This window comes from Amblyomma mixtum, chromosome 2 (genome assembly GCF_055824585.1).
Source record: "Amblyomma mixtum isolate Tamu chromosome 2, ASM5582458v1, whole genome shotgun sequence".
NCBI classification, from domain to species: Eukaryota; Metazoa; Arthropoda; class Arachnida; order Ixodida; family Ixodidae; genus Amblyomma; species Amblyomma mixtum.
This window is the reverse complement of record NC_143013.1, coordinates 176,371,721-176,398,294: the sequence shown is the minus strand read 5'-3', so window position 1 is coordinate 176,398,294 and position 26,574 is coordinate 176,371,721. Positions and strand designations below refer to the sequence as shown.

The window sequence follows — 26,574 nt, the reverse complement described above, 5'->3', positions numbered from 1 at the left end:
TTGCTAAAACTACTGTGTTTTTGTCATTTCAGCTCTCGCTATATTATGGGGCCCCGTGAGGGATGTTGGCGTGTTCCGGGAGGTTGTAGGCGACGATGTTGTGGTCAGTGGGTTCGTACCGCAAAGGATCGCTTCTTGCTTGGCGGTGATGGACGAGTTGATGTGCCATGAACGAACCGTGGTTTCCAGCTTTGTGAAGGCTGACTTGACTTTCAAGGAAGGCGTCAACAAGAAGCCAAGCCTCGTCGATTCTATCGGGCGCGTCTTCGGTGAGTCTGGAACATGTGTTCAGAGTTTATTGCCATGACACCTCGAAGTCACCGTTTTCTTGCTGAATTCATCTGAAGCAGAGCTGCTGCAGATATGGCTTTCAATAATTAATGCTTTACTTTTAGCGTTACCTCAAAAAACAATCTATTCTTTTTTTTTCGGTGAGAGCACACGTGTACTTATTCACCCAAAATGGCTCAATAGTTTGATGTGTTTATTTATATGGTTTGATTTGGCTTAATGGGGTTTAACGTCCGAAAGATGCCGTACAGATGCCGTAGTGAAGGCCTCCGGGAATTTCGACCGCCTGGGGTTCTTTAACGTGCACTGAAATCGCACAGTACACGGGCCTCTAGAATTTCCCTGTGGTTATGGTGCTCGGCTGCTGACCTGAAAGACGCGGGTTCGATCCCGGCTGCGGCGGTTGAATTTCTTTGGAGGAGAAATTCTAGAGGCCCGTGTACTGTGCGATGTCAGTGCACGTTAAAGAACCCCAGGTGGTCGAAATTTCCGGAGCCCTCCACTACGGCGTCTCTCATAGCCTCAGTCGCTTTTGGACGTTAAACCCCATAAACCAAACCAAACCAGAATTTCCCCTCCAAAGAAATTCAACCGCCGCGGCCGGTATCGAACCCGCGTCTTTCGGGTCAGCAGCCGAGCACCATAACCACTGAGCAACCGCGGCGGCGTCTTTATTTATATATTATTGCGTAAGCACTAATCCGGACGTTCAGAGATTAGCAAAATTGTCTAGGGTGTGTCTGCCCGAAAGCAACTTGGATCGCACAAATTCCTCCAGTGGCAGAACCTGCATGCCATTGCAGTAGCTCTGGAGCAGCAACCTGGATCACATAAAAACCACAGGTATACCAGCACCTGCCATCTCAGGGCAGTGGCGCTCACCTGCTCACCTGCCCTCCCGCCGGTGGTGGGCAACCTGCCCAGGTATTTTATACATACCTAGCAACTTGCCCGCCGTGTCAGGCACCAGCTCCTTTAATCGTGAGAGGCTGCTCGAGAAGAGGAACATGGGTAATAACCCAAGTCCCACCGATTGCAGCACCTGCCATAGAAGGGCAGTTTCGCAGCGGTCAAGCAATGCGTCACTACGCCAGAAGTTGCAAGAAGAGTCCGATGGATCTAAGAATATGAGAGCGACCAAGTCCGCAAATATGGATATTAATCCATTATCGTTATTCGAGCAACTGCCATCCGTGAACACTGGATCTAACACCGTAACCGAGATGAAAACCCAACAGCTACCGCACCTAATTCGCGTTTGGCATAACGCGAATCAAGCGTCATTTTTTTGCTATTTTACCCTCATGGCCAATGCGTTTAGGTGTAGGTTTTAATTACAAGCTAAAGCTGAATAAAAGCGTTGAAGACGGGTGATGGCGGCCGTAGGTTCATATCTTTGCTCTCCTCTCTTGCATCCTGTCTCTACTCTCCTCCACTCGCCGCCTTCCAGTCTCTCCTCGTCTCCATTCTCTCTCTTCCGTCTTCCTTCCACTCTGCCACCTGCCAAACGAGGCATCAGTCAGAGGAACGGATAGATTTTTGCGAAGTGGTGGTTCTATTGCTAACGCATTAAAAGTCAGCGCAGACGAAACTGACAAGCTAAGAGGGTAGAAATTCACATTTAGGAAATACGCTACAAGGAAACGAATGAAACTAGAAATTCACCATGGCGCCGCTGCTAATTTTTGAGGCGTAAGCCTTACTTGCATCATTGAGCGAAAGCCCGTGTGTGCGTGTGCGTGTGTCACTTGCAGCACCTGCCATCACAGAGCAGTGGCGCAGGGCTTAACCGCTGCACCACTTCGCCAGCTGTGGTATAAAACTCCCAGCAATCTGTGAATTTTAAGTACAGAAAGACCAATTCTGCATATATTGGCACTGAAGCATTAACTATCGCGCCATATTCTTAAGGCGGGCCGCGCCACGGCTGCGACTGCCTTCACGAAGTTAGCGCGGAGATCTGAAGGGGTGCAGCGGCGTCGCGGCGGCTACGTCGTCCCAGGCAGAGGTAGAATTGTCAGCAGCGTGGCGTCGGGTCACATCCTGCCGCAGCGCGCGGCGTCTGCGTCGACAAAGTGAGCGGTGGGCTTACGCCTTTTCACATGGAAGCAGTGTTAAGTGTTTCCGCCGACTTTTGAATAAGATATATTTCGCTCTGCTCTGTTTTACGTAAAGTATTGAATAACTCGCGTCATGCTCTTGGCAAACCGCGTATTGCCGGCATCAAAACTTCGAGCTACCAATTTATTCTCATTTATTCTTTACTTCAGTGTCAATTTTTAAACGTTGCCATGTCGACCGCTTACATCCAGGTGTGAAGGATCCGTCCAGCCTGAACCCGAACGCGAGCCTTCGTGATCTTGGAATGGATTCGCTGATGGCAGTCGAGGTGAAGCAGACAATCGAGCGCGAGTGTGACTTCACTCTTTCTATGCAAGAGATCGGCCGACTCACCTTCAACGAACTAAGAAAGATGAGCGAAGGCGGAGCTGCCAGCGAATCGGCGTCTGGAGACTCTGCAGCAGCGCAACCTATGCAAGGTGAGTGGAAGAACCAAAGGTTCTGGAGGGCAAAGAATACAACGGAGCATTATTTCATTTTGATCAGCAGCGAAAAAATCGCGGCGCTTCCGATGGGCAGGTTTATATTGTTTGTGCTATGCTTACCGAAACTTCTTTTCCTATATATAGTTGCATGCATAAAATCAGTGGACGTAGCATAGCGCGTTTACGTAACAAAATCAAAAGATATCTGTCCTTGATGTCGGGAAGGGCAAATGTCGATGAAACTTCATTGCTTAACTAATCAGCAATCAAGGAACATCGACACGGCCTGTCACCTGCTATTTAAGACGACCATGCGCTTGAAAATGTGTAGCCCTGTTCTTCAAGCAGCAGAGCAGATTTTTTTTTCTACATGACAGTGAACCTGTTTGGAGTGGAAACTGAGATCCTTGGAGTGCGTTCCGTCGAGAAACACATTGCTATAAAGTAAATCACGCTAAACAAAGGAAACGGGCGCAGCGCAGCTGTCACCTGCCTATATTACCACCTTCCCTCTGTTTTTCGTCCTTCAATTCGTGATCAACCTCAGCTCGAAGCGAATTGTAGCTTTCCAGTTCGGTGAAAGTTCGCCCGCGTTCTGAGTGTTGTCCAGGAGAAATATTTGCGAATGTTAAGCACATGGTTAGACATGAATAAGTGAGCGAGAGGCTGACGCTGGTGCTGGGTTGGACCCCGATATCTGTCATGTTCGCGCTCGACGTCAAACACGGCTGAGTTTTGTCGCCGCTTGCGGATTCGCTATCCTTCAGGGCAGGGAACTCCAGTTGGTTTCGGTTTCGAAGCGTCCATTTTTCTTGGTGACTGGACAACTCATGTTTAAAAGAGATCGATTCCTGCACTTGCAGCATCCGTGTCTTATTTTAAGTAGGCACATAATAATTTGCCAAAATGAACCTGAGTCGCAACGAACACTGCGTTCGAACTCTTTCTGTTTAATGCCCTCTTCCACCAGAACAATTTTTTTGCATATGTGACTGCGAGAGCAGGTGCGCACGTGCCTGCACCGAGACTGCAGCTGTCACTCAGTTAACTAAGGCATCTAGAAACAAAAGTGCTCTGATTGCGTCTATTGGGGTTGGAAGGTTTCTTCTGAAGTTTTTGTTTTCTCCGTTGTTCTCAGGAGTGACGGACGAGTGTCTTCCATTCTACGACACAAATATTTAACAAATTGCAGTGTGAAAAAAGTTCAGACGAATACAGTACTCACTAGTACATGATTTGCTGCTGTGTTGTGCACCTAAAGCAATAAAAATATATATAGGAAACAGCATATCGCAAGATATGAAAAATAAATCATGGTAATAGTTCGCTTTTTGTTCGAACTAAGCAGAATTATCTGTGGAGTCTTTCAGCACTTGTACTGCGGTCAGCGTGAGCTGTCAGGCGTAACCGAGGGTCTGCACTCACTTCACATAGCTGCACAGCCCAGGTGGTGCAGGAATATCATATTTATGGCGCAAGGACTCCTTTTGCCAAAGAGCACCATGGCCCAAAAAATATTCTACAGCCGCAATTACATAAATATTAGACCCTTGCAAGTTCTTGGGCGAGAAACTAGTGAAAAGCATACTTCAAGATCTAAAAAAGTAATAGGTACATCTGGGCAAGCTCTTATGCCAGGAGCACTGCTTGCAGTAGTTGTTCATCTACCGAAATCCGCTAGCGCTCTCAAAGTCAGACCCCACTGCCACTGCAAAAAAAAAACAAAAACAATTTTCCCTTTCAGCTCTTCTGTTTCTTTTACTCGTCAGTAGTTGCTTTCGTGCCATACAAGTTCCTACACAGGACGCGTGGAAATCACATTTTGTAGAAGCTACAATAGCCGTGTTACTGCACGTAGCGCAGTGCAGTCCGAAAAGCCCGACAGCATTTGGTTAATCGATCTACCGCGTTGAACTCAGCAGGCATCACATTGCGCTGTCTTTGTTAAAGCGATGCCGACGGCAACTTAGATACAAGTAGGCAACTTAGATACAAGTAGGCAACTTAGATACAAGTAGGGCAACTTAGATACAAGACTGCCTCCTCGTGAGAAGGTTGGTATTTGTTCGGCTAAAACAGACGTATTTATTGAAGAGAAAATTGGGTTTACGAAGTGAACATTTTTTTCTTCCACATCGTGCTGTTAATTGCAAAAAATAGCTCTTAAATGACTCTTTAGAAGCGAATGGCGTTCTGGCCAAACCGCAGAGATCACCAGAAACCATAATTATGTCTAACTTGTGAAATAGGTGAGCAGTACGTATTAGTTTTGTAATTGCAAATTTTTTTAACCGGTCCTTTATAACATTACGAAGAACGCAGGCGTGCTGTTGGCAAAATGCATCTTCAGACCAAGGTAGCTAACATAAAGGCTGCAAACATCACGACTATCAGGCTTGCAGTGTCTAAGAGGTCAATAGTACGCCGTCGGGTCACCGATGTGTTCGCTAGGAACGGCAGCGGCTCGCAAAAACCGTTTTGATGTTTGGCTTGTGAAAACGGCTTGTGGCTGCGATGTGCACATTTAAATTTTTTGCCGTTTTGTATTATTTAAAAGTTGTGTTTACAGATAATGCGCCCTGTTTTTATTACAAGGTTATAATCTCTATACACTGACTGGCTTCATTTTCAGCACAGTGTTCTTTTGAAAAATATTGGCACCTTTGGAATCTAATCAAAAAACCAGTCTGTAGAGCCCATAAAGAAAAAGTCCTTTCACCGCGACTGCTTCCGAACCCCTGGCAGCAGAAGGCTGCTCCGTCACTGAACGCTTGGCGGGGGGCACACTCGAAATGTAAACAAAAAGTAACAAATGCAATACCCCCTCCAATGCCTTAAATCAGGCTTACCGTTGTTCTGTAAATCTAATGTCAGTTTATGGCATAACTATTTAATTTGCCCCTTTTTCTTCACATACCTTTCATGCCCTTCATTGCTTGCACCTTACCATAGCTCGTATAAATTTTTTTTTTAATGTTGACAGTGTTATTGTTTATCAACTTTTGTTTTACTGTCTTCAGTGCTTCCGCAGAAGAGCTCAGATCAAGGTCTTTGATGGATGCCGTGCAACATTTGTACTTACTCAAGGCTCGCAGCAGTACCCAACTATCGACCATAAGCCGGCTACTCTGGAAGTTAGTTGTGGCACGTGCGAACTGTTTCACCATTTTTGGTTGTTGTGTACACTTGCACAATAAAATATATCAATTCTTTGCAGCGCCTCCTGTATGTTCAAGCTTACTTTGTAGCTTTTTTCTGAGGTCATTCTCTTGCTGTCACAGTGTGAATGATCTTGAGTACAAGGTGGACTTGAGACCAGTGCGTCAAGAAGTAATAAAACCGACTGCAGCTGCACGCTAATAAATGTGAATAAAAAGAACACGTTCGTAACAGCACTGCTACAGTACGTTCGTAAGTACGCTGTTGCGAATGGCCCTAGTTTGATTGGAAGAACGCAAGAATCGTCGCAAGCGAAAAACTGATGGCATCATGGTTACATCTTGAACTTTATTCATACAGACCACGTTACACACGTAAAACTAAACGACGGAAATCTTAACCAGATATACGCACGATCTTTGTGGAGACTAGTCAAGCGCATTTAAAAAAAAAACGATTTTGGGGCATGTCTCCATTGTGAATAGGGCCCACTGCTGGGACCAAAATATTAAAGAAAATATCTCTTACTGGTTTTCCTTGGCCCTTACCGTTCGCTTTGAAATGTGGAATCATGTACTTTACGGGAACAAAGTACGACTTCCTGGTGAATGCTGCTTCTTGTGATGGGTTCAAATACATTCTATACCTGCGTTCTGCCCCACTGCAAGCCACGTTTCTAAGCTGAAAATTAAGTGCTACCCTCGAGCCTATATTCAGGCAAATCACCTGTCAAACTTGAATTAGTGCATAACAAAAAAACTATTCTGATTATTGCAGGCCTTGTGTTGCCCTTAGTTCTTAGTTATGTAGCTTCTTCCCTCGGCCAGACCCTCGGGGCTAAGCATAAAAGTTGCGCGAACAGCGGAAGAACAGAATCGAGGAGCCCCCTCTACAAGGCGACCATCAGCAGAGAAAGTAAACGCGTACAAAATACCAGTTTAATTGCTTGTCGACTTAGATACAAGAAAGTGTCAGGCATATACAAAATAATTAGGCAACCAACCGCCGCAGCGGCTTAGTCGCTGTAGCCTGCGGCTCCTTCTCCCAACAATACGAGATTCAAACTCATCCGCGGCGGCCGCGTTTCGGTGGACACGAAATACGAATGCTGCCGTGCACTGTGCTATAGAAATGCCTGTTAAAGACCTCGTGCTATCGAAACTAATCTAGAATCCTACCCTACGTCATGAGCAGCACTGCAAGCGTAAAGTCAAATGCAGTAACATTCCACAACAAAGCAACTACACGGAAAGAAAGACAACGCGACAATAAAGCAATGGAAACTACACTAAAATTCAGGGTGCACTTGGACTATCTAAAGTGGGCAGAGGCGGAAGCGTTGCACCACTTTCGCTGTTTCTGTGGCACTGGTGGCATCACATATAATTGAGTACTAATTATTAAGTGATGACAAATCACTAATTAATGGTTAATCACTGATTAATGCCCGAATACTAATTAACTGCTAATTAATGATGCTTAAGCTTCGCCTTTAGGAGTGGAACGCGACAGCGCGTTGTAGCGCTGCCAGGGAGTCCACAGAACGCCACCACCCGTTCGGCGCGATGCCTTGCCCTTTGAACGCAACGCTTTTTGAGGAAAGGAAATGGCGCAGTAATTCTCTGTCATCTCGGTGGACACCTGAACCGCACTGTAGAGGAAGGGAGGAAGTGGGAGTGAAAGAAGATAGATAAAGAGGAGCCGTAATGAAGAAAATGAAAATTGTATTTGAGGGAAGGAAATTACGCAGTAACTGTCTCACAAAATTCAGGGGGGGGGGGGGGGCACTTTTTTGACCTAAATTGTGGTCACTGATGTGTGGTTAAGATGTTAAGCTTCGCCCCTAAGAGTGGAACGCGACAGCGTCTTGCAAGGCTGCCAAGGAGTCCATAGAACGCCATCGCCCATTCTGTTCTACGCCTCGCTCGTCGGTAAATTGATTTTTGAGGAAAGGAAATGTATCTGTCTCTCATTTCTCGGTGGACACATAAACTTCACCGGAAGGGAATTGAGAAGGATGAGAGTGAGTGAAGACATTGTATTCACTAGACGCGCCTTTGTTCATTCCAAACCATCGAGCTGGCATGGCGGAGTGGATAGCATGCTCGTCTCTCACGCCGAAGACCGGGGTTCGATTCCTGAGCTCGACCAATTTATTAATCGGTTTTATTTATTTATATGGCCCGACTAGTAAAGCTAATTGGGTAATTAAGCAATTAACTAAGCTCAGTCCCACTTACTTGGAGCATCACTATACGATCCCTTCAATTGGTTGCATGGTTACTAGCCAAAGTACAATTGGCCCCGTTTGAAATTCGCGCACTGTGACGTGACGACCGTTTCCACCAATTGAAAAGCGTGACATTTTCTGTCGACAACTGCTGCTTACAATGATGAGACATTAAAGGCTTCCGCCTTAATAAAGTACAAGAAACGCACAGATTTGCTGAGCACAGAAAAATTCAATACAAAATGGTATCTCGCGTGGCAGTTCGAAACAGGCTAGACAAGACAATGCCTAGACAGGACCCGCGGAAGTGCACTGTCAGTCATGCTAGCGAGTTCACCGCCTGCGAAAAGGAGGTTGTGTACAAGCTGCCCTTGGCCTGCGGGAAGGTTTATTACGGTCAGACGGCAGATGCATTAATGTGCGGCTGCAGGAGCACAAGAACTCACTGCCGTCAGTGCAAGGAACTCGGGACCTGCATGTGCTCGCCGGACCTTGACGACCCTACGATTGTGTACAAGCATGACAACGTGTTGTGTAGGGAAATTTATGAGGCATACAGTATCACCAAGGCTCATAACACGTGCGTGGCCAAACCGTCTGTTGCTATACGGGAGAAAGAGGTAGCATATCTGGACAAGTGCTTTGCGTCTTGATAGCAGGGGCTGGCGGTGATTGTTGTGTTTAGTTTCCTTCTTTTGGTTTTTGACGAACGATTTTATCGCACCTTCTTCCTTTATAATTCTACGTGTTTTCGAATAAACTTCCAGTTGTTAGTCAGCGCTCGTGTCGTCTTCTCTTTCTGTCCGTGTTTTTCGCGCCAAAAAGTTTGCAAGATGTATGTCAACCAACTCCTCCAATATGCAGTACTGTTAAAATGGTATCCTTTAAAGTTCTTAACATCACAAAATGAAGCAATGTTTGAAAAACAAAACTTCCTATTGATAATCAAACATACTTTTGAAATAGCTGTGCGTAAGTCTAGCAACATTTTCTGTGAATAAGCATTTTTTTTTCATTGCGTTAGCGAACGCCGATACGTTTATGTGTTTAGGTTTGCTCTTTGTCGTACACATGCACCTCGTGGTTGGTAACCAAATAATCGTACTTAAAGCATGCTCCAATCTTAGGTCCCACGCGATTCTTACAAATGCTCTAGAAGCAGTGAAAAATAAAGCCGTCAGATTCATGCTGTCATCTTACTCACCTCATCAAAGCGTATCAGCACTGAAACAAGCCATAAATCTTCAACCTCTAGCTACACGTAGAAAGTTCGCCCGGTTGTCATTATTTCATACCTTATACTACAGCGAAACGCCATTCTCCCGAAATCATATCCTTCCTGCACCTCATTGTTCAGCTCGCCTGGATCACGCGCATAAGGTACGTCCGATTTTCGCTCGCACACTAAAATACCAGAAGTCAGCGTTGGTTTTGTCAATAAATGAAAAGAACTCATTGCCACCCAGTATTGTCGGCCATACTGAATTATCAACTTTTCAAACAGCTTTACTAACATTTCTGAACACGGAAAATGCGTCATTGAGTGCTAGATTACTTACCGTGTTATGACGGCCGTAACTTTTTGGCGGTCCTTTTTTTGCTTCGGTTATGTTATGCCATTTCTTGTGTGCTGAACAGCTCCGGAGCCTCTTTTGTGTGCCATTGTATTTGTAGTTATTTATTTTGCCCTAATTATTACTCACTTTCTGAATGTGTTGAATTTTGCTCTTTCAATGTGTTATTCTGCACTTTACCAAATGTTACCCAAACTCTGCCTTCTGTATTTTGACTATCATTTCTTATGATTGATTTGTTATGAGTGCTTTGTTTTAATCATCCCCCCCCCTATGTAATGCTCTCTTCTGGATCTTTAGGATAAATAAATAAATAAATAATACTGTCCTCAGCAGCAGTCCTTAGCAAGTTCTAATTTTTCGCATTGTAGGCGAGAAGTCCTCACAAATGTATGCGTTAGTTGCCTTCTGCTTAACAGCATTTCTGAGAAGTTTCTTCCTTTGAGCGAAATCGAAAAAAACGCAGTCATGGGGCGCGGTTTAGTGCCCCAACAGAAAATGCTAGCTGTCAAAAATGCATTCGCGTCTGCAGATGAAGCCTCCACCTACTAGCTGCTACTTGCCTTGGTTGACAGGTGAAGTGCGTTAGAAATTTGCGTTTTCTATTTTCTTCTGAACATGTTTCCTTGCTGAATTTTCTCTCTCCGTACTCACCTCCTCAGTAGAGTTATAGATCGCATAACTGTGTCGATAAAAATTTTCACTACGATCTGTAGTCCTTGTCAACCTATCTGTTCATATATTTCTCGAACCAAGCGGTCGCAGACTTCCATGCTTTGACCAGTCCACGAAAGTATTTCCTGTTTCCTGCACTTCAAGCCAGTCTCTGATATGTATTCAAAGTATGTAGTCTAGCTCTACTTCTCATGTTAGTTCGCTTGTTCACTTGGAGAAGGTCTTTGATTCCTGACAATGGCTTCCAATTTCAATGTTATCACTGAGCCGGATTATGCTCCTCTTATCAGGTTATCAAAGTTACAGGAAGACATTAGTTAACACGCCCTGAAGTACACTCAAATATGACGCCTGTACAAGCTAGCACAAACAAACAATGCAAATCACAGTTAAATTCACAACTGTGAGTTAAACTAACCTGTTAGAAAAAGACGAACAGCTTTTGCCGTGAATGCATCCCTCGGGTACCGCTTCGAGCATTGGCGAAGAAAACTCGGGGTATGTTTCGGGATGCAGAAGCTCATGCAGATGACCTGGGATAACCAGTGCCAACACTGAACTTGTTCTGAACCATGGCCATGAGTGTCGATATTGCGGCGCAGTTTAGAATCCCAATATTGAGGTTCCATGTTGAGGAAACTTTCAGACGCAATGAAACGGAATCCGTTCAAATCGCTAGCTAGGACGTTTATAGAAGGTTAGTAGCCGAAGCATCATTTGTGTTATTATGGCCGCTACTGTACATAAATGTTAGCCAACTGCACAATATACATGAACAGAGCACTCCGAGTAATGTTCCGTGTCGTTTAAAATTTCTTCAGATAAAAAACAAGCACCGTCTGTAAAGAGCCTTCTGTAGCAACAACGACATTATCTAGCATGCGATATATGCACTGCTTTAGACCGACTGGAACAGAATCATGCTGGTTTTTATGTCGCAGCCTACTGCGACTTTGTTTTTTTTTATTATTTTGCTACTACACACATACGTGTAGCCGCATCTTTCATGCCTTGCAACAACTGCGCGTAATTACAGCCTGCTTGCTGCGGCGACTACAAACTACAAAATGCGCTTGGGCGGATGTCAGTGTGCGCCATAAGCATTCTCCTCTGCGTCACATGGAGAACACGTGATGAATGCGCGCCAGGTTGCCGCGCTAGGTTTTTCGTATTATTTCCCAATGGATGTTTGTTGCCCGGAGCTCGACTTTTAATAGGTCTTTTCCAGAGCTGCGAGTTTCTATCTGCTACCTCCTCGAACGTGGAGCTTGCGCTAGAGTAGAATTTACCAGGGGGGCGCTGCGGCTGCACGCGCATCTGCAAACGACTTCGAATGGGACTACAGTTAAGGAAAAATAAATATCTTCCTATCAACCAGGGCACAACGACGCAATCGCTGACTGCATACAGCACTGCACGCGCCTGGTGCATCCAAAGTCCGTGCGCATAGGCAAAACTATGTTTTCCTTCTTCTTTTCTTTAAAGTCCTTGTTTTCTGATTGTTAACTGAAAATTTCAACGCGCTGGCCACAATGTTTTTTTCTGCCTTTTCTGAGTGGTGACTTATATTTTAATGTACCTGATCTGTTTCTGCATGCAGGCGTTCCAAAGCAGGCGGAACACATGTGTTAAAGTATTAAAGATTGCGAAAGTTTGAAATTTTTTCAAAATAAAACTAGAACTGCTCGTAAAAATTGCGTCTTTCAAAACACGCGGTTGTTCTAAGAGAACAAGATAAAGCAGCTTATCTTTTCAAGTGGTTGACACAAGGGAAAACAATTTTCAAATAAAGAGGCAGTATATTTCACTGCAATGAGAGACGTCATAGAGGATTTAAAACAATAGAGGCACCTAATTTTCGGCACCTATTTTTTTTTTGCTGATAACAGTTCACCGCATTGTACAAGTTAAAGGCCTGCAGTAAATATTATAGTTTGCTTTAAAAATTTATTGGTGCACTATTTCTTTTTCTTCACACATAGAAGCCATTCCCAGGGCTTTGACATAAAGGAACGAAGCCCACGAAATCTGGAGAAACACTCCTAGTTTACACAGTTACCACTACATGCCACGGAATGCTGAACACTCAAAATAACCGCGAGAGCTGCGGCAGCTCCTGAGTTAGCGAGCGACATGACAGGTGTGTATGAAACGATAGGATCTTATGCTGCGTTATTTCTATGTTGTGATATTTCGCTTCACCCTCATCGACGCCTACATGTGCTCGGGGCTAGAAGGTAGTCGAGTAACTTCATTTAGTTGCGACAGGCACTCAGTATTACGAAATCTACTCTCCAACCCGGGCGATATTCGAGGGAAGAAATGCGTTTTTACGTCCCTTAGACTGCAGTTGATCCACCGAAGTAACGCTGTTGTTTCAGGAAAAAGGGTACACCAGCATGTATGCCGCGGTAAACGTGTTGGCTTCCAGAAGTTGTAGAAACGCGTAAGCAATGCGAAAGCCGAATTTTCTAGGGCCTGCAGGCGCGAACTACATTGAGAAGCGGTATGTGCAGGTCGCTCTGGGAAGTGCACATCAGACCATTGAAATCATAGCTAAATGCTGAGATCACCAAGCGATAAAGAACACTTCAGAATATTTTCATAAAGAGATGTTCATAAAGAAACTTCATAAAGAGACATTCAGAATTCTTATCCGACTACTTGCTTACAAAGCGCATATTCTTATTTTACTACTATATTTTCACGCACCACACCACGCATTGTAGCACAATGAAAAGTATGCGCCTGTCGTAAAATTAATTTTTTTTTCTAGCGGAGATATCTTAAAAAAAAGACTCGTGTGCAAGTGTGAAATTAAACATTCTATTTTCCAAAATGCAGTTATTTTCAGTATATGTGAATTAGACCGTATAATATGATCAAATTACTGAAGCTTAATTACGTAATTTCTTATCGGGTGTTAAGACATTTGGCTCAATACTTTTTTAGTTAAGAATGAAATCGAGCTGTACCCAAAGCCCTGGCATGCGTAGATGCACTATATATCTTGATATTTATTATATAATAAAAAATTTTAATTATGTCGAAGCGCAATAATTATAAAATACAGTAAAGGCCACTTATAACGACCCTGACGGTCGCGAGTATTGCGTTCACTGTATCCAAGGTTCGTACTTCATTGACTTTAAATATTATTACCAAAAATATTATTTCAGACAAAGCTGGCGTGATTGCTTAACGCGCATCTGGTGCGCCGTTATAATGGCCGCCGTTCTAATCCATGCTGCTGCTTTCCTGGAGACCCTTGACGATGCCAGCGCCTCCTCAAATTTTACAATGCCTGCCGAGTCCGGCCGATCCGACCGTCCGAAGACCTCTCCTATCCTCTTTTCCTAATCGCGCCAGTCAGCTAGCCTTCGTGCCTGCTCTACGTCTGTGGGAGGAAGCACCAACTGAGCGGCGCCTGACGAGGGAGAGCGGACGAAGACATTGTCGAAACATTCTTTCATTGTTCTTGAGGAATGCTCTGCATCTATAACGGCTGACTGTCAGGTATGGACGCGTCATAGGGCACGCCGTTCGTGGCGCTGCTCACCGTGGCGCTGGTCATCGTGGAGCTGCTGCAGACGCTGGTTGCAAAAGCTGCCCCAGAGAGTGCGGTGCAGCGGCATTGCATCACATCAACAGGCTGTGGTGGCTTGTTCAAATCATGTTTGTCTTTTAGCTGCAAAGCTGAAACATTCTGGGAGAGGCACTGAAACTGCTTGGCGGAAATGTGAAATCAGAGGGTAAAAGTAGATATTAATAAGTTTTCCTTTATTGGTTTGCTATTCAATCATGTTTAGTAAGAAAAATTGCAGAATCAACTAAAAAGGCATCGTAAATCTTCCCGAGAAGGCATTTTTAGAAACTACCAGGTAGTAATTGCCACCAAGTCGTAGCTCTAGCTTTTCACGGATAAGCTGTCATCATTATAAAACCTAGAAAAAAAAAGTTCTCTCTTAGTGGTAGCCTACAGGTAATCTTGTAATAAGCAGCAAAAACCGAACTCGGTTCTCAAATCCAATGAAAAGCAGCTGATACCAATGAGTTTTGGATGTTTTTCGTGGTCCTGAATACAAGCAGGCGCTAATCAGACTATGCAAAATTAATAAAGGGCCTGAAGAAAAGGAGGCAGATAAAACTAAAATCAATTCCGCTTCAGCATGTGTCCAGGCCCACTCTCCGCAAAGGCCGATTACAAGGCAGGGCTGCTTCGCGCCGCGTCATCGTGTCATCTGCAGTGGCGTTCCTCATTTTCACATAAATGGGCTTAAAATCTCCCACACTTCACACGAAACTCAAAGCAGCAGCCGTACTTAGCATAATTGACCGGTGTAATTTTACTCCTGCAGGGAGAACAACTCGTCGGCGTTGCGGACGACGCCATTCACAGCGCAAAACAATGTGCGTAAACAATGGCGTCAGGAAACGAACGAACGCCCCATTCGTCTGGCAGGGGGCGGCAATAAGGGGCGCACACACCTCTAGCAGCGCCCAAGTATGCCAGTCGCCATCCTCAAGTGATAGGCAGTGCGAACGCCTCATCCCAACTCAGAAGACAGCGAGAAAATCTGCTGCGCGCCCGTCCAGCAGATTAACATTGAAAAAAGCGCCAAGCCGCGGCTGAAGTGGGAGCTCCACAAGTGGGGACCGGAAGCAAGAATCTGACAGACGCGTGGTTTAGGAGTAGGACAGAGCGATAACGAGAACGTCTGCACCGCGCGACCTTACGCAAGCATGACGCAGCTGTCGTACCATCTGGGTAGCGCCACAGCGCGAAAACGAACTGCAACGACGGATCCGATTGCAAAGCGGGCGATGCAGCTGGCATAGTAAAGATAGAGCAGGCTCTGGCGATCTTGCAGACGCGATGTAACTAACCGCCGGTGTAGTGCACATGGCTGCTAGGGCTAGGTGGGCATGCTTGTTATCGCATTGTGCAGATTACGGCAGTTGGACACTCGTCCTTCGCCTACAGTTTAACGCCGCGATGTCGGCGTTATAATCCGCCCCCAATGAAGTCATCCTAGCCGCAGATAACAACTTCGACAAGTTTTACATCAATGACGCTTTGCAACAAGTCTGCGGTCGTTGTCGATTCTCTCATCTGTGCTTCCTGGGCCAATCACCCATCAAGAAATAGCGCAGCGCACTTATCGCGTCGCGCGTGGTGGAAAGCCCATTGCATAGGCGACTCATGCTACGTGGCCTGCTGTTCCATCGTGGCATATCACGTGTATTGTATACGAAGTTCGAACATTCTTGCAGTTGGCTGATTACCAACCGAGCGCAATGGCTTCGACTTCAAAGCCGCCCCTATTTCAGCCAATTTGGAGAGCTGGCACACACGCGTGTTCTGATTTACACTGTAGGCCTTCTGGCCCTTTGGTGCTTGCTTGGCCGGCAGTTATCCATAGTTTGAAGGTCGCCATTTTCATTGCTTTTCTGGGTCGCCACATCCGTTCTCTACGCGATGTGAATGCGGCGGGGAGACGCATTTCGATGTTTGCGCTAGCGAGAAGCGCAAGTTTATCGACGGAGAGGGCGAGTTTAGAGCCCCTCCTCGTTCTCTATAACTGAGTAGTGGTTCCAGAGTTATTTGCTGTATTTGAGATGGAGGGCAATTTCCCAATTGAATATTTTGGCAGTAGCAGCATCTGTGTTGGTAAGAAGGAAGCGTTCGTTATAAGTGGTAAATGCGGCCGTCATAAGCGGGCTCGACAACATAATTGAGTGACAATGTTATTCGGAAAATTTATTATGTTTGGCTCGGCAATTAAAAAATATCACACCTGAAGCGTTTAGTTCTTTCTGAATTCAACGGAATCAAAGCAAGATAAGTTGCACAATAACACGTAACGAAAACTACCGTAAAGCTATTCATTCTGGCAAAAAAACACGAAAAGGAGATAATCGCAATTCAAGTGCGCACGCCAGCCATTCGATGGCCGTTTTAGGGGCCTCACAAAGTGGCCGAACGTGGCCGTTCTAAGAAGATATCGCAATAGTGAGAACAGCCAGAATGTACTGAAGAGCGCCAGCTTTCGAGCAAGACCAAGATAGCGGCCATCAGGGACACGGATGTGGAAGCGATGGGCCCGCAGTTCTGCCGGACATTCCTCTGAAATCGCGATTCAGTGCTTCGGAGGCGTCAAGTATATCTAGTTTTTAGCTGCTGGAGGTCTATTTAGACCTTGAATATTCATATGGGTCTTTAGGAGAACGCTGAAACCAAATATGTCATGTTTAAAACAGACATTTTCGCATTTATTTCATTTTATTACCCTGTCAAAATCTGCAGCCGCCCTGAACTGCTTTCTTGGGCACTCGCACCGCGCCGCAAGCTTCTCTTAAGCGTTTCATGCCGCGGCCCTACGACGTGCATATGGTACGCCGGAATATCGGCATTAAAGCCTAATACGGCAAGCTGACATGGCTTAGCAAAGCATCTGCAGTTCCGATGTCACCGCGTAACTGATCTAGTGTAATGAAAGCATTTACACCAAAGAAAATGATATGACGTACACTCCAGCAGCACCTTTGTCCCCTGAAGTAAATATTGAACTCCGTTTTTCCCTGTTCCAGTGTGACTCATTATATTTCTTGACATGGGTGCGCTAGTGAATACACTGCCAAGATTTGCCTGCGCTACACGTAAGCCGAAATGATTTACTCTCTACATTGGATTTCGTCGCGTCACGTATAAGCCGTGAACATTGCAGTTTTCTGTGCCGATCGCATCGCAATCTTCGTCAGCGCTGTGAGACTATGTAGGGAGCACCAAAACAAGGAAATGTGTTAGTCAGGAATGTGTCGGCAATAGTGAAAAGAGTGGTCAGGCTTATTTCGCAAGAAAATAGCTTGTATGGGATCATTTCGGTTACTCACTGGAACAACCGCATCCCCGCCTTATCTCTTTGGGTTCTTACTGGCAGCAGATAACTTGCCATAAAAGAGCGTGGCACCTTTCCCGGTGATCCCCATCCACGAACCTGTCCCCTGGTGAGTGAGAGAAAGGAATTTAAATGCGAAAAAAGATGTAGAGGTCGGCCGGTGGTAACGGGGCCCTGGCGATCGCCCGCCGCTAAAGGGAGCGCTTGGCAGACGCTTTTGGGATTCTTTACGCCTGCATTCGCAGCAAAGCACGCAGATGTGCCTGAAACTTAGAGGACGGTACAATAGAAATGACACATACAAGCGCCTCGTGAATCCCATGGAAAGAGAGCGCACACCGCTCGCGGGGGTTTAGAGCTCTTAGAGCATACCAGCAGCTGAAAAGCCAGCAAAATGTCAAATTTCCACATTCAGATGTACACAGTCTGTTCCAAAAACTCTACATCCCTATGAACTGATGATGCATTCCAAGGCGGCACTGCCTACAGCTTATCGCCAGAAACCGATCGCTCGTTTTGCCCTGATTTTGTACGAAGATTCTTAGCTAGCAGCATCAAGATCTGTGGCACGGTTTGTTTGATGTCATCATTGTCCCCTGTCTTCCCTAAGGCTCATAATAAATGAAATGTTGGGTGTCTACATCGGCGTGCTGCTGCTGTCCACACCGCCAGGTTTAGTACGGATGGGCCCTAAACTATTTAGAAGTTTAATATTATTTTAAACTATTTTTAAGCCTTAGCCTTAGCTGATACATGATAAAATAAATTTTGCATTTTCAATAGTAGTACAAGAGGCTTCACAAAGCTTCGATATGTGGTGTCCCTACTCATATAAACTCGTGATGCGATGTGCAAAATAAGCCAGTAATATGTGCAGGAATACCAGGATACAACGGAATCAAGTCTCTGAATTTCGCACGCCAAACATTTGTGAATATTGAGTTTATACTCTTTTCCAAAAATCTATAAATACTTTTATAAACTGTCATAGGCTTCGAAAAACACTTTGTTATGTATGCGTTTATATCCTGCAGAACTCAGAATTGCTTGAACGAGTATAAGCTTCACAGCGATATCGCAGAATTTGCGCGAAATCCTTATTACGGATTACTTCGCAAAACAAAAAGAACAGAAACCCGTAAGTTATGTTTACCCGTGCCTCCCAAACACGTGGTCAACAACGGCCCATCAGACTGCCCGCAGTTAATCCGCGCACAGTTCACTACTTTTAAATACTTCCTGGTTCTAAGATGAGTGCGTTCAATCCACCACCCAAAAATATCACAACTTCCCAGCAGATGTTGTCTCTAATGACTACGTGATGGTAATAGGTTTGTTCTGCTCCGTTTTCACAGTTGATTCAGCGCCACCTCTTGTGCTTCAAGTAGCCACTTCTCGCATGTTCAGAGTACCGCTGTCTGCTATCGACGCACCAACGTCCTCTAAATCGAATGTAATAGCCAAAGTACTGCCCTCTGTTAATATAGCGCGCCAACCTAGAGTGTATAAAGAGTGGTGCAGTTTTCATTTCAAATGCCCTTTAAATGGCCGAGTCGCATGGAGCCGCCTTTCCCTCTCTGGGAAAGCTTTTAGTCTCGTGCATCAGCAAATTTCTCCCAGAACTGGCCTTATAAAATAATCGCGAAGTGACTCGTTATATGTCATGATCAATACTCTGGTGTGGATGTTAATAACAGCGCGACCACGGGGCTAACGGATAGTTATACATGCCTACTCGTAGTTAACAACATAATCGTGAACCCGCACACCCAATAGACCACACGTTTCAAAGACATGCGCACATTATGCATGGAGACATTTTAACTTTTAATCTCAGTTATAAAGCGACTAGCTCGTCAGGGATTTTTTTACGCTTCCCAACCTTATGATAATAGCTACACTGCAGCCTAACGTATGGTCGCGTGTCGAGGTACACAGCTGCACAGCGAATTTTAACCGGATGGTCGGAAGAATGAACTGAAAACATTTTTCAGCAGTTGCTTCTATGGTGCCTGACAGACGTACACTACCGCGCGAGAACAACAAAAAAAATTTCATTGGTACGAGGAGGTCGTGGGCTGAATCATATAAAATAGCAATGACAATTTCAGCTGCTGCATTGGAGACCCTTTCCTGGAAGCATAAGCAGAGGTCTCGAATGCAGCTCTCTATCAGCGGCCTCTATGCACTCATGCGCGTTAATGTGACACAGCAGCTTTGTGTCACAAACCATTTTATACATAAAAACAAATAGCTGGTTTTCTAGGTTGTTAATTGGACATTGACGCTCTTCTATTCCCCAAACCTTTTATTCTCTCCACAATCTGGCGCGTCATCATATTTAGAGTTTATCAATGTATAATCAATGAGACAAGCTAAATTTACAATGTACTCGCGATAACTCGGAATCTAAGGAAACAAAAGAGAAACGCAGTTTGCAGGAAAACAGAATTTTTGATAAACGATGCCGTGACTGCTTCGCCCTTACGGTTCACGAACTAGAAAGGAGCGCGCTTGTGAAAAAACGGTGGTGCCAAAAAAACAAATGCACTGGTAGCAAGGAACATCAAGAATGATTTGATGGTGAATTTTTTTGTTGTCAGAGATAGAATTCTAAGCTTACTAGTGGCACCTATCCACTTGAGGAGAACTTCGATATATTGAAGTAAATGCCATCTTCAGCCCGCGTGAGGTGGCCGCTTAGGTGGAGACGTTTATCCTAAAGGAAAGGAAGGATTGTATCATTTTCATTTTCTAAATAATGTTGCATAACTAAATAATGTTGCATGCATTCTAAATAATGTTGCAATAATGTTTAATGTTGCACTAAACGTTCTGCTGTGAAAATAGCCCAAATCTATGAATAAGTTAAAGTCAACTGCTGATTAAGGAAACGGAGCTGAAAAAATAAGTAAATATTATGCACGCTTTCCAAGACCACAAAGGTATCGCAATTGCGAGTAAAGGGCATAATCTGGTTCGTAGTTTATGGGCGTTTATCGTCCCAAAGCTACTCAGGCTATGAGGGACCCATAGTGAAGAGCTCCGTAAATTTGATCATAGGTAGTTCTTTAACGTGCAGTTACATCGTACATTACACAGGCATTTAGCATTTCTCCTCCACCGAAAGGCGCCACCGCGGCCCGAATCGAACCCGCATTCTTCAGGCCAACAGACGAGTGCCATAACCACGGAGCCACCTCGGCGGCTATTGTATAAATTATGATTATAGGGTTGCATCATCACTCAAGCGTTATTATGACATGCAAGAACGTAAATTTATTGCGCTGAAAAGAAACTGGGGTACTAGGATTGGAGTCGAACCTGTCGCCGTTGGGTCGCGAGTCAAACACGCTAACTCTAGGCCATCGAGACACTGTTTTTTTCTTTCTTTCATGGTATTTATTTGCATGGTTTTGTGCATAAAGGATATATATGCGTATGTGTTTGGGTATACACACAAAAAAGCTATTTACAGAGCACCTAGGTAGGCGCTACGTGGCAAAAACATGATAGTAAACATATTAGAACTAAAAGGCCTGATGCGCTCTATATCCTTATAGGCCATCGAGACACGTTCGTTCGGGTTGGTTCAAGACAGGCCTCATGTGTGTTGTAAGAATGTTTCAGTGTTTGAGGAGTGATATGCAAAGAAAACCCCAGGCCACTTCAGGTACTTATTTAAAGCTGTCCCGTCATACCTTTTATGTGTAACTCAAGTGAGATGATAATCATTTCCATAGAGCAACGAACATTTCTAAAAATTGTGAAACGCTAATTAAAGCGCTCACTGAAGCGCGGTTTCGCATACTGCTGGAACTACAACGTCTGGAACGAATGTGAACATCACTAAGATTAAACAGAATTTGCGCGAAAAATCATATTACAGAATACTTCACAAAGAAAAAAAAAGGGAATTAACTAGCGCATGGCCACCAAAAGTCCATAAAGCGAACCATCCCCTATTGATTCTGTATACCTCAATGCTCCCTGCACATGATCATTAGAGGCAGCAAATAATACTAAGTCGAAAATATACTGGTATTAAATCTTTGCCAAAAAAGATGGTAGCGAATCCATAGCAAATTCCAAAGCTAAGGGCCTTTTCTTCATCGAAACAGGCTATATTAAACCATTTCACTTCTAGAAGCGGCAGCATCGAAATCAGGCCAGCTACAAAACACAAAAAAATACAAGGCAATGCTTAAATGGACCCTCAAAACTCCTTAAGAGGTGAGCACGTAAACTCGCTCAATCCCTACATTATCTGGTCATGAACACCTGAGCAAAGTAATACTCTTCTACCCGCAGCACTGAACCGACACTGTTGTGCGTAGTTCGACGACTTTTTCATGCTGGCGCCCTCTTCCGGAGCACTGGAAATTCAGTACACTGATTTATACTGTTTACATTCTTTCAAGCGTCCCGCAGCTGCCACCATGACGGCGGCCAGTCACCAGCGTCGCTCCAGCGGGTCAGGAACCTTCGCTCACCGGGGAATTTCCACGTGTGGAGCGCTGAACTTTGAGCTTAGAAAAATGATGAGAGGAGAGATAATAAAGGCCAGCAGACGCTGATATTCAGTGTTTTAATACAGATAACTCAGCTTCTACGAAACCCATTGGAAAAAATTATTGCTGGAGGATATTCGTAAAGATGCATCCTGTAATATTCTTGGATTACTGCACCTTTTGGAGAGCCCCTTTCACGGGCTGGTTAAGGAGGAAATGTAATTGGCGCTGCACTGAGAGAGCAACGAAGCTCCCAACGGCAGTTTCAGAATATTTTCTCAACTTAACTACTACCGTCCATGCTTCTTTCTCCCATCTGATTCCGAACCTGTTAGGTATGGCATCCTGGGAGACGTTACTATTTCACATATAAAGACACTACAGCAAAGAGGGCTAAACGCCTCAAAAGCGAACCAAGAAGCTCTCAGGTACATTCCGTGGCTGACGTCACCATGTAATATTATGTAGCACCTGGCCAGAGCCACGGAAACACAAGAAGAGAAAAACAAACTGAAAACAAACTGAAAACAAAAAGCAGCTGCCGTGCCCGTACTCCATAGCGCTTCTTTATGAATTCTGTCACGTTTGTCGCTTTTGTTTTTGCCTACTTTTTCTTTCTGTTCTGCACCAGCCACTATTAATTTTTAGAAGCCCTCTTCTTCACCCCTACCTCCGTCCCGTGCCCTTCTTATTTCCGTTCTGTCATTCTGTGACAGGAAATAATTTATTCTGTCCCGCATCCTCTCTTTCTATGCTGCTGTGTCCTTATTTATTTATATTTTAGAATCCTCCTGTGTTTTATTCTGCACTGCTGCTGCGCTTCATTATCTGATCACTTTCAGGTCAACTAGACTTTGTCATCTTCATGAAACCAGTCACAGTACCCATGCCTGGACAACAGCTTTCGCAAGTTCCCGTTCCTTACCTTACCGGCCCCTCCATTCCAAGCCCTCAACATCACCCCCCCCCCCCCATTGCTCCTTTCAGTGTGAATTCATTTTTAACCCCTCCCGGTCGCGGCCACATTTACATGGAACACAACAAGCATTGTCGTCGAAACGTTGGCTCCCGCTAGACCTTCATTCATATTATTTTGCGTTCTCAGCAACCGTATTCCGTCCTTCTGCTTAACATGGATCTTGCACCTATGCGCCATTTCATTTAACTACTAATCGTTCATGGCGAACACACATAAACTTAAAGAGAGAGCAGTTCTCGGACGCTACAGCTTACACTTAGGAATTTTTTTCACATATATTCGTATGGATTTCATCTAATTTATAAATAAGTTCTTCGTTATAATGAATAGTTATACGAGCCCTGTTGAATTCTCGTCAATACATTTTAACTAATTAGGCATCAAGCAGTCTGAGGGTGCAATAAAATAAAACCTAATAAGTTTTCAGGGATATTGCAATGAAATTGACATATTAATTTTTTCTTCCTTCATCACAAACTGAACTACTTCAAAAAATTTACAATCAATATTGTCATCGAGCGTAGACGTGAGCCTCAAATGCATTGTAAAAAAAAATGCGCACCACATTCTAGGGCGCCTTATAGATCTATTATATCACATGGGCAGTGCGAATGGCCTTAATTGGAATGGCCTTAGGAATTGAAGCTTAAGGCATTTTATGCATACTACAGAGTATAATATAAAGTTATCAACTTTCATATTTGGCATGACCCAGTAAGAGTGGCCGTAAATCTGGTGTTCTTTTTCACCATGTATGTCTGTTGTTTGATTCATTTGTGACAAAATTGTGGCCTTACTGGTGTCATCTGGCCAATCCATCGCACGCTAGGCAGTAAGGCTGCGGCGAAGATTGTAGTTTACTGCTGACAGGGGCCAGTATTTATTTTAGCCTTCGTTTAGCATTTATTTCTCCGGCCCATTTTTTGGTACCATGATCGGTTACAAATATACGTAACTAAGGGTATAAACAAATACAATATTTTTTCGCAATTTTTATGTCAACGTCCAGAAATCAATATTTCACTCTACATTTCATCAGAAACAGTAGATTTCAACAAGAAATACGTTGAAGGGCACACATTTTCCAGTCTACGACGTATTATAGGTAATGGTCACCGCAGTCTGTGTGCTTGCCTTGCACAGGGCCTGTTCGAAATATAACAACACTGTTGCAGAAGCTAACTGTATGCTACAAAAACCTTTCGAGGCTAATTTGATAATCTAAAGCAAGATGTTTTATAGTGAAAATCTTTCAAGGTGGCCGAACGTCCTTCGGGGGCTATGAGCAAGGATAACACTAAAAACAGTAGCATAAATTCGCGAGGCTATCCTTTCAGATCACAGGCGAACTACCCATGACGGCTGCGATATTGTAGGACAGCCAAACTGGACAGTTTCGGGACATTTTTCGGGACAAACTTAGTGAAAAGTTGAAGAACAATAACTGTCTACTCCGCCATAACACCGCGCTTTGTCACACATCAATAGTTACTCAACAGCTCGTGACTTTTAAAAGCATCACAATACATTTGTACCTTCCTCCACACTTGCCCTTGCCCACTGTGGCTTTTTCCTGCTCCTGACAATAATATTATGGTGTAAAGAGCTTCTGTTCAGTACATTTCTAGACAATCACTCGGAATCGCAGCAACTGCAAAATGCAGTCGCACTTGGCGACTTGGAATTGTGTGAAATCATGAGAGAAGTGCTGGGGTGGGTGTATACATGCTCGAGGTGGCTACTTTGAAGGAAAGAGTTTCAAGCTAGGAGTTAAGGCGACCATCTTTTTTATGGTCGAATTCTCCGAGCTTTAATATAGGACCTCGTTCTGTACGTCATTAGGGTGGCATCCGCCCTCTTCCTCGGCATTGGCTAAGCGCTGGGGCGCGCTAAATTGGAGTTGCCGATATCGCCAGCATAATTTCTGCTCCGTGATCAATGCACATAGCGTTTAATACTTTGAATAGGCTTGCTGTCTCTTAAATTCACCCCAATGCAGCGGCTGCGGTAACACACAAGACGTGTCTTCTACGACAACAGTTACGGTAGTAAGTTCTCCTCTTCCTTGTTTTGACAGATGGCTAAGCTACACCTCCTACCTATTCACGTAACCACTGTAGTTGTGCGTTAAAAGTACCGCTGACTGTTATCAGCAAGTGAACCTTGTCTGTAGCGACTAAAAAATTCAGGGGGGCACTTTCTTACCCAAAAGTGCGGTGAGGCGAAAGCCTCTAGCGCGGTGTTGCTGCTTTAGTCACTGAAGTGTGGTTAAGATGCTAATTAGGTACACAATTGTTTGTGAATCTTAAATGCTGGAGACACTGAGGGGCGTTCGGGAGGCATCCGTAAGGGTTGCAGTGCATATTAGAGATGCCGTTTACAAACAAAGCACACAGTATAGCGGCGATGGCCCAAAGGCCCGAGGTCAGAGACCAAGTGTCCGCTCCCCGCCGGCATTTTCTAGAATCCTGCTCAAAGTTCACGGAAAACTGCTTTTTGTCGTACATGAGCATGTTTCTCATGAAAATAACTTTTTAACATCCTAACGTAGTGATTCTTGAAATCAGTACTAGGTAGTGTCATGTGCTTCAACTATTCGTCGGAAGGACAAAGCTACTATTTCACCAGTGCAGTTCTCTAGGCTCAACACAGCTCTCTTTTATGTGTAGCATATTGCAATCACTCAGTTCAGCCCTTGGGCGCGGCCGGGCAGCCACGAAACCACGTGACGTGACGTCACGTGGTTTGGTGACGTCACGTCACCACGTGACGTGACGTCACGTCAGCACACCACGTGAAAAAAAAGAAAAAAAAGAAGAAAAAAAGAAGAAAACGGCCACCGCCCCGTTTCAAAGGGGGCGCTCCTATCCATCCATCCATCCATACGTCACGGAGGAAAAGCTGCTGAGAAAATCGAGTGCCGGCAAGCAATACCTCGCGCAAAAAGACCGCGCAATATGCAACGCATTCTTGGCTTAACCAAGCTAAGCCTGGGCATCTTTTTTTAGGCTACCCAACAATGTAACAAAATCCATGCTGCAGCGTAGAAGTATGATGGTGCGTCGAACTACGCAACTCTTCAACTAATTTCAGCCAGACGCGGGAGCGAATGAACTTGAAACATTGTTTCAGCATTTGATACAGTGTGCCCTGATGCGCGTCTATCTACCATGTGTGTGCTTGATCTTCCTTAATGAGAAAAGGCTTGGTTTGGTTTTATGGGGTTTGACATCCTAAAGTGACCCAGCCTTTTCAGGGACACCGTAGATGAGGGCCTCGGAAATTTCGACCACCTGGGGTTCTTTAACGTGCACTGACATCGCACAGTACACGGGCCTCTAAATCAAAATGTGACAGCCGCGGCGGGCGGCGAGCCACACTTGGAAAAGGAACATTTTTCACCGCTGCGTTTAGTTCAAAGTCCAAGTCAGATAAAATAGCAATGACAATTTTACTTGATTCGTTTCAACCCGTTTCCTGTGGCAGAAGCAGGCGGAGATGGCTGTATGGCTGTACGAGCAGCCTTAAAATAAAAGACTGCGCCGCTACTCATAGATACCAGTTTTCGGTGGCGGGGAAACATCAAAGCGAGCGTGGCGGCGAACATCGTTGCAGAGAAACGGGTTAGTGAGATGAATTTTCAGTACTGGCACCGAGAACTCTAGGCTGTACGTAGAACGTAACGCAATTCTCATTACCAGAAAGAAATG

General features: G+C 44.7%; 1 protein-coding gene across 1 annotated transcript in view; it reads left to right on the top strand.

The window, feature by feature from the left end:
- Nucleotides 1–26,574, top strand: part of LOC149361721 (fatty acid synthase-like) — a 51,221-nt gene that overhangs the window by 15,020 nt on the left and 9,627 nt on the right. Inside the window, exons 4-5 of the mRNA XM_089568135.1 lie at nucleotides 33–269; nucleotides 2,604–2,831. Coding sequence (XP_089424261.1) covers nucleotides 33–269; nucleotides 2,604–2,831 — 465 coding nt within the window. The remainder of the gene's footprint in view (nucleotides 1–32; nucleotides 270–2,603; nucleotides 2,832–26,574) is intronic.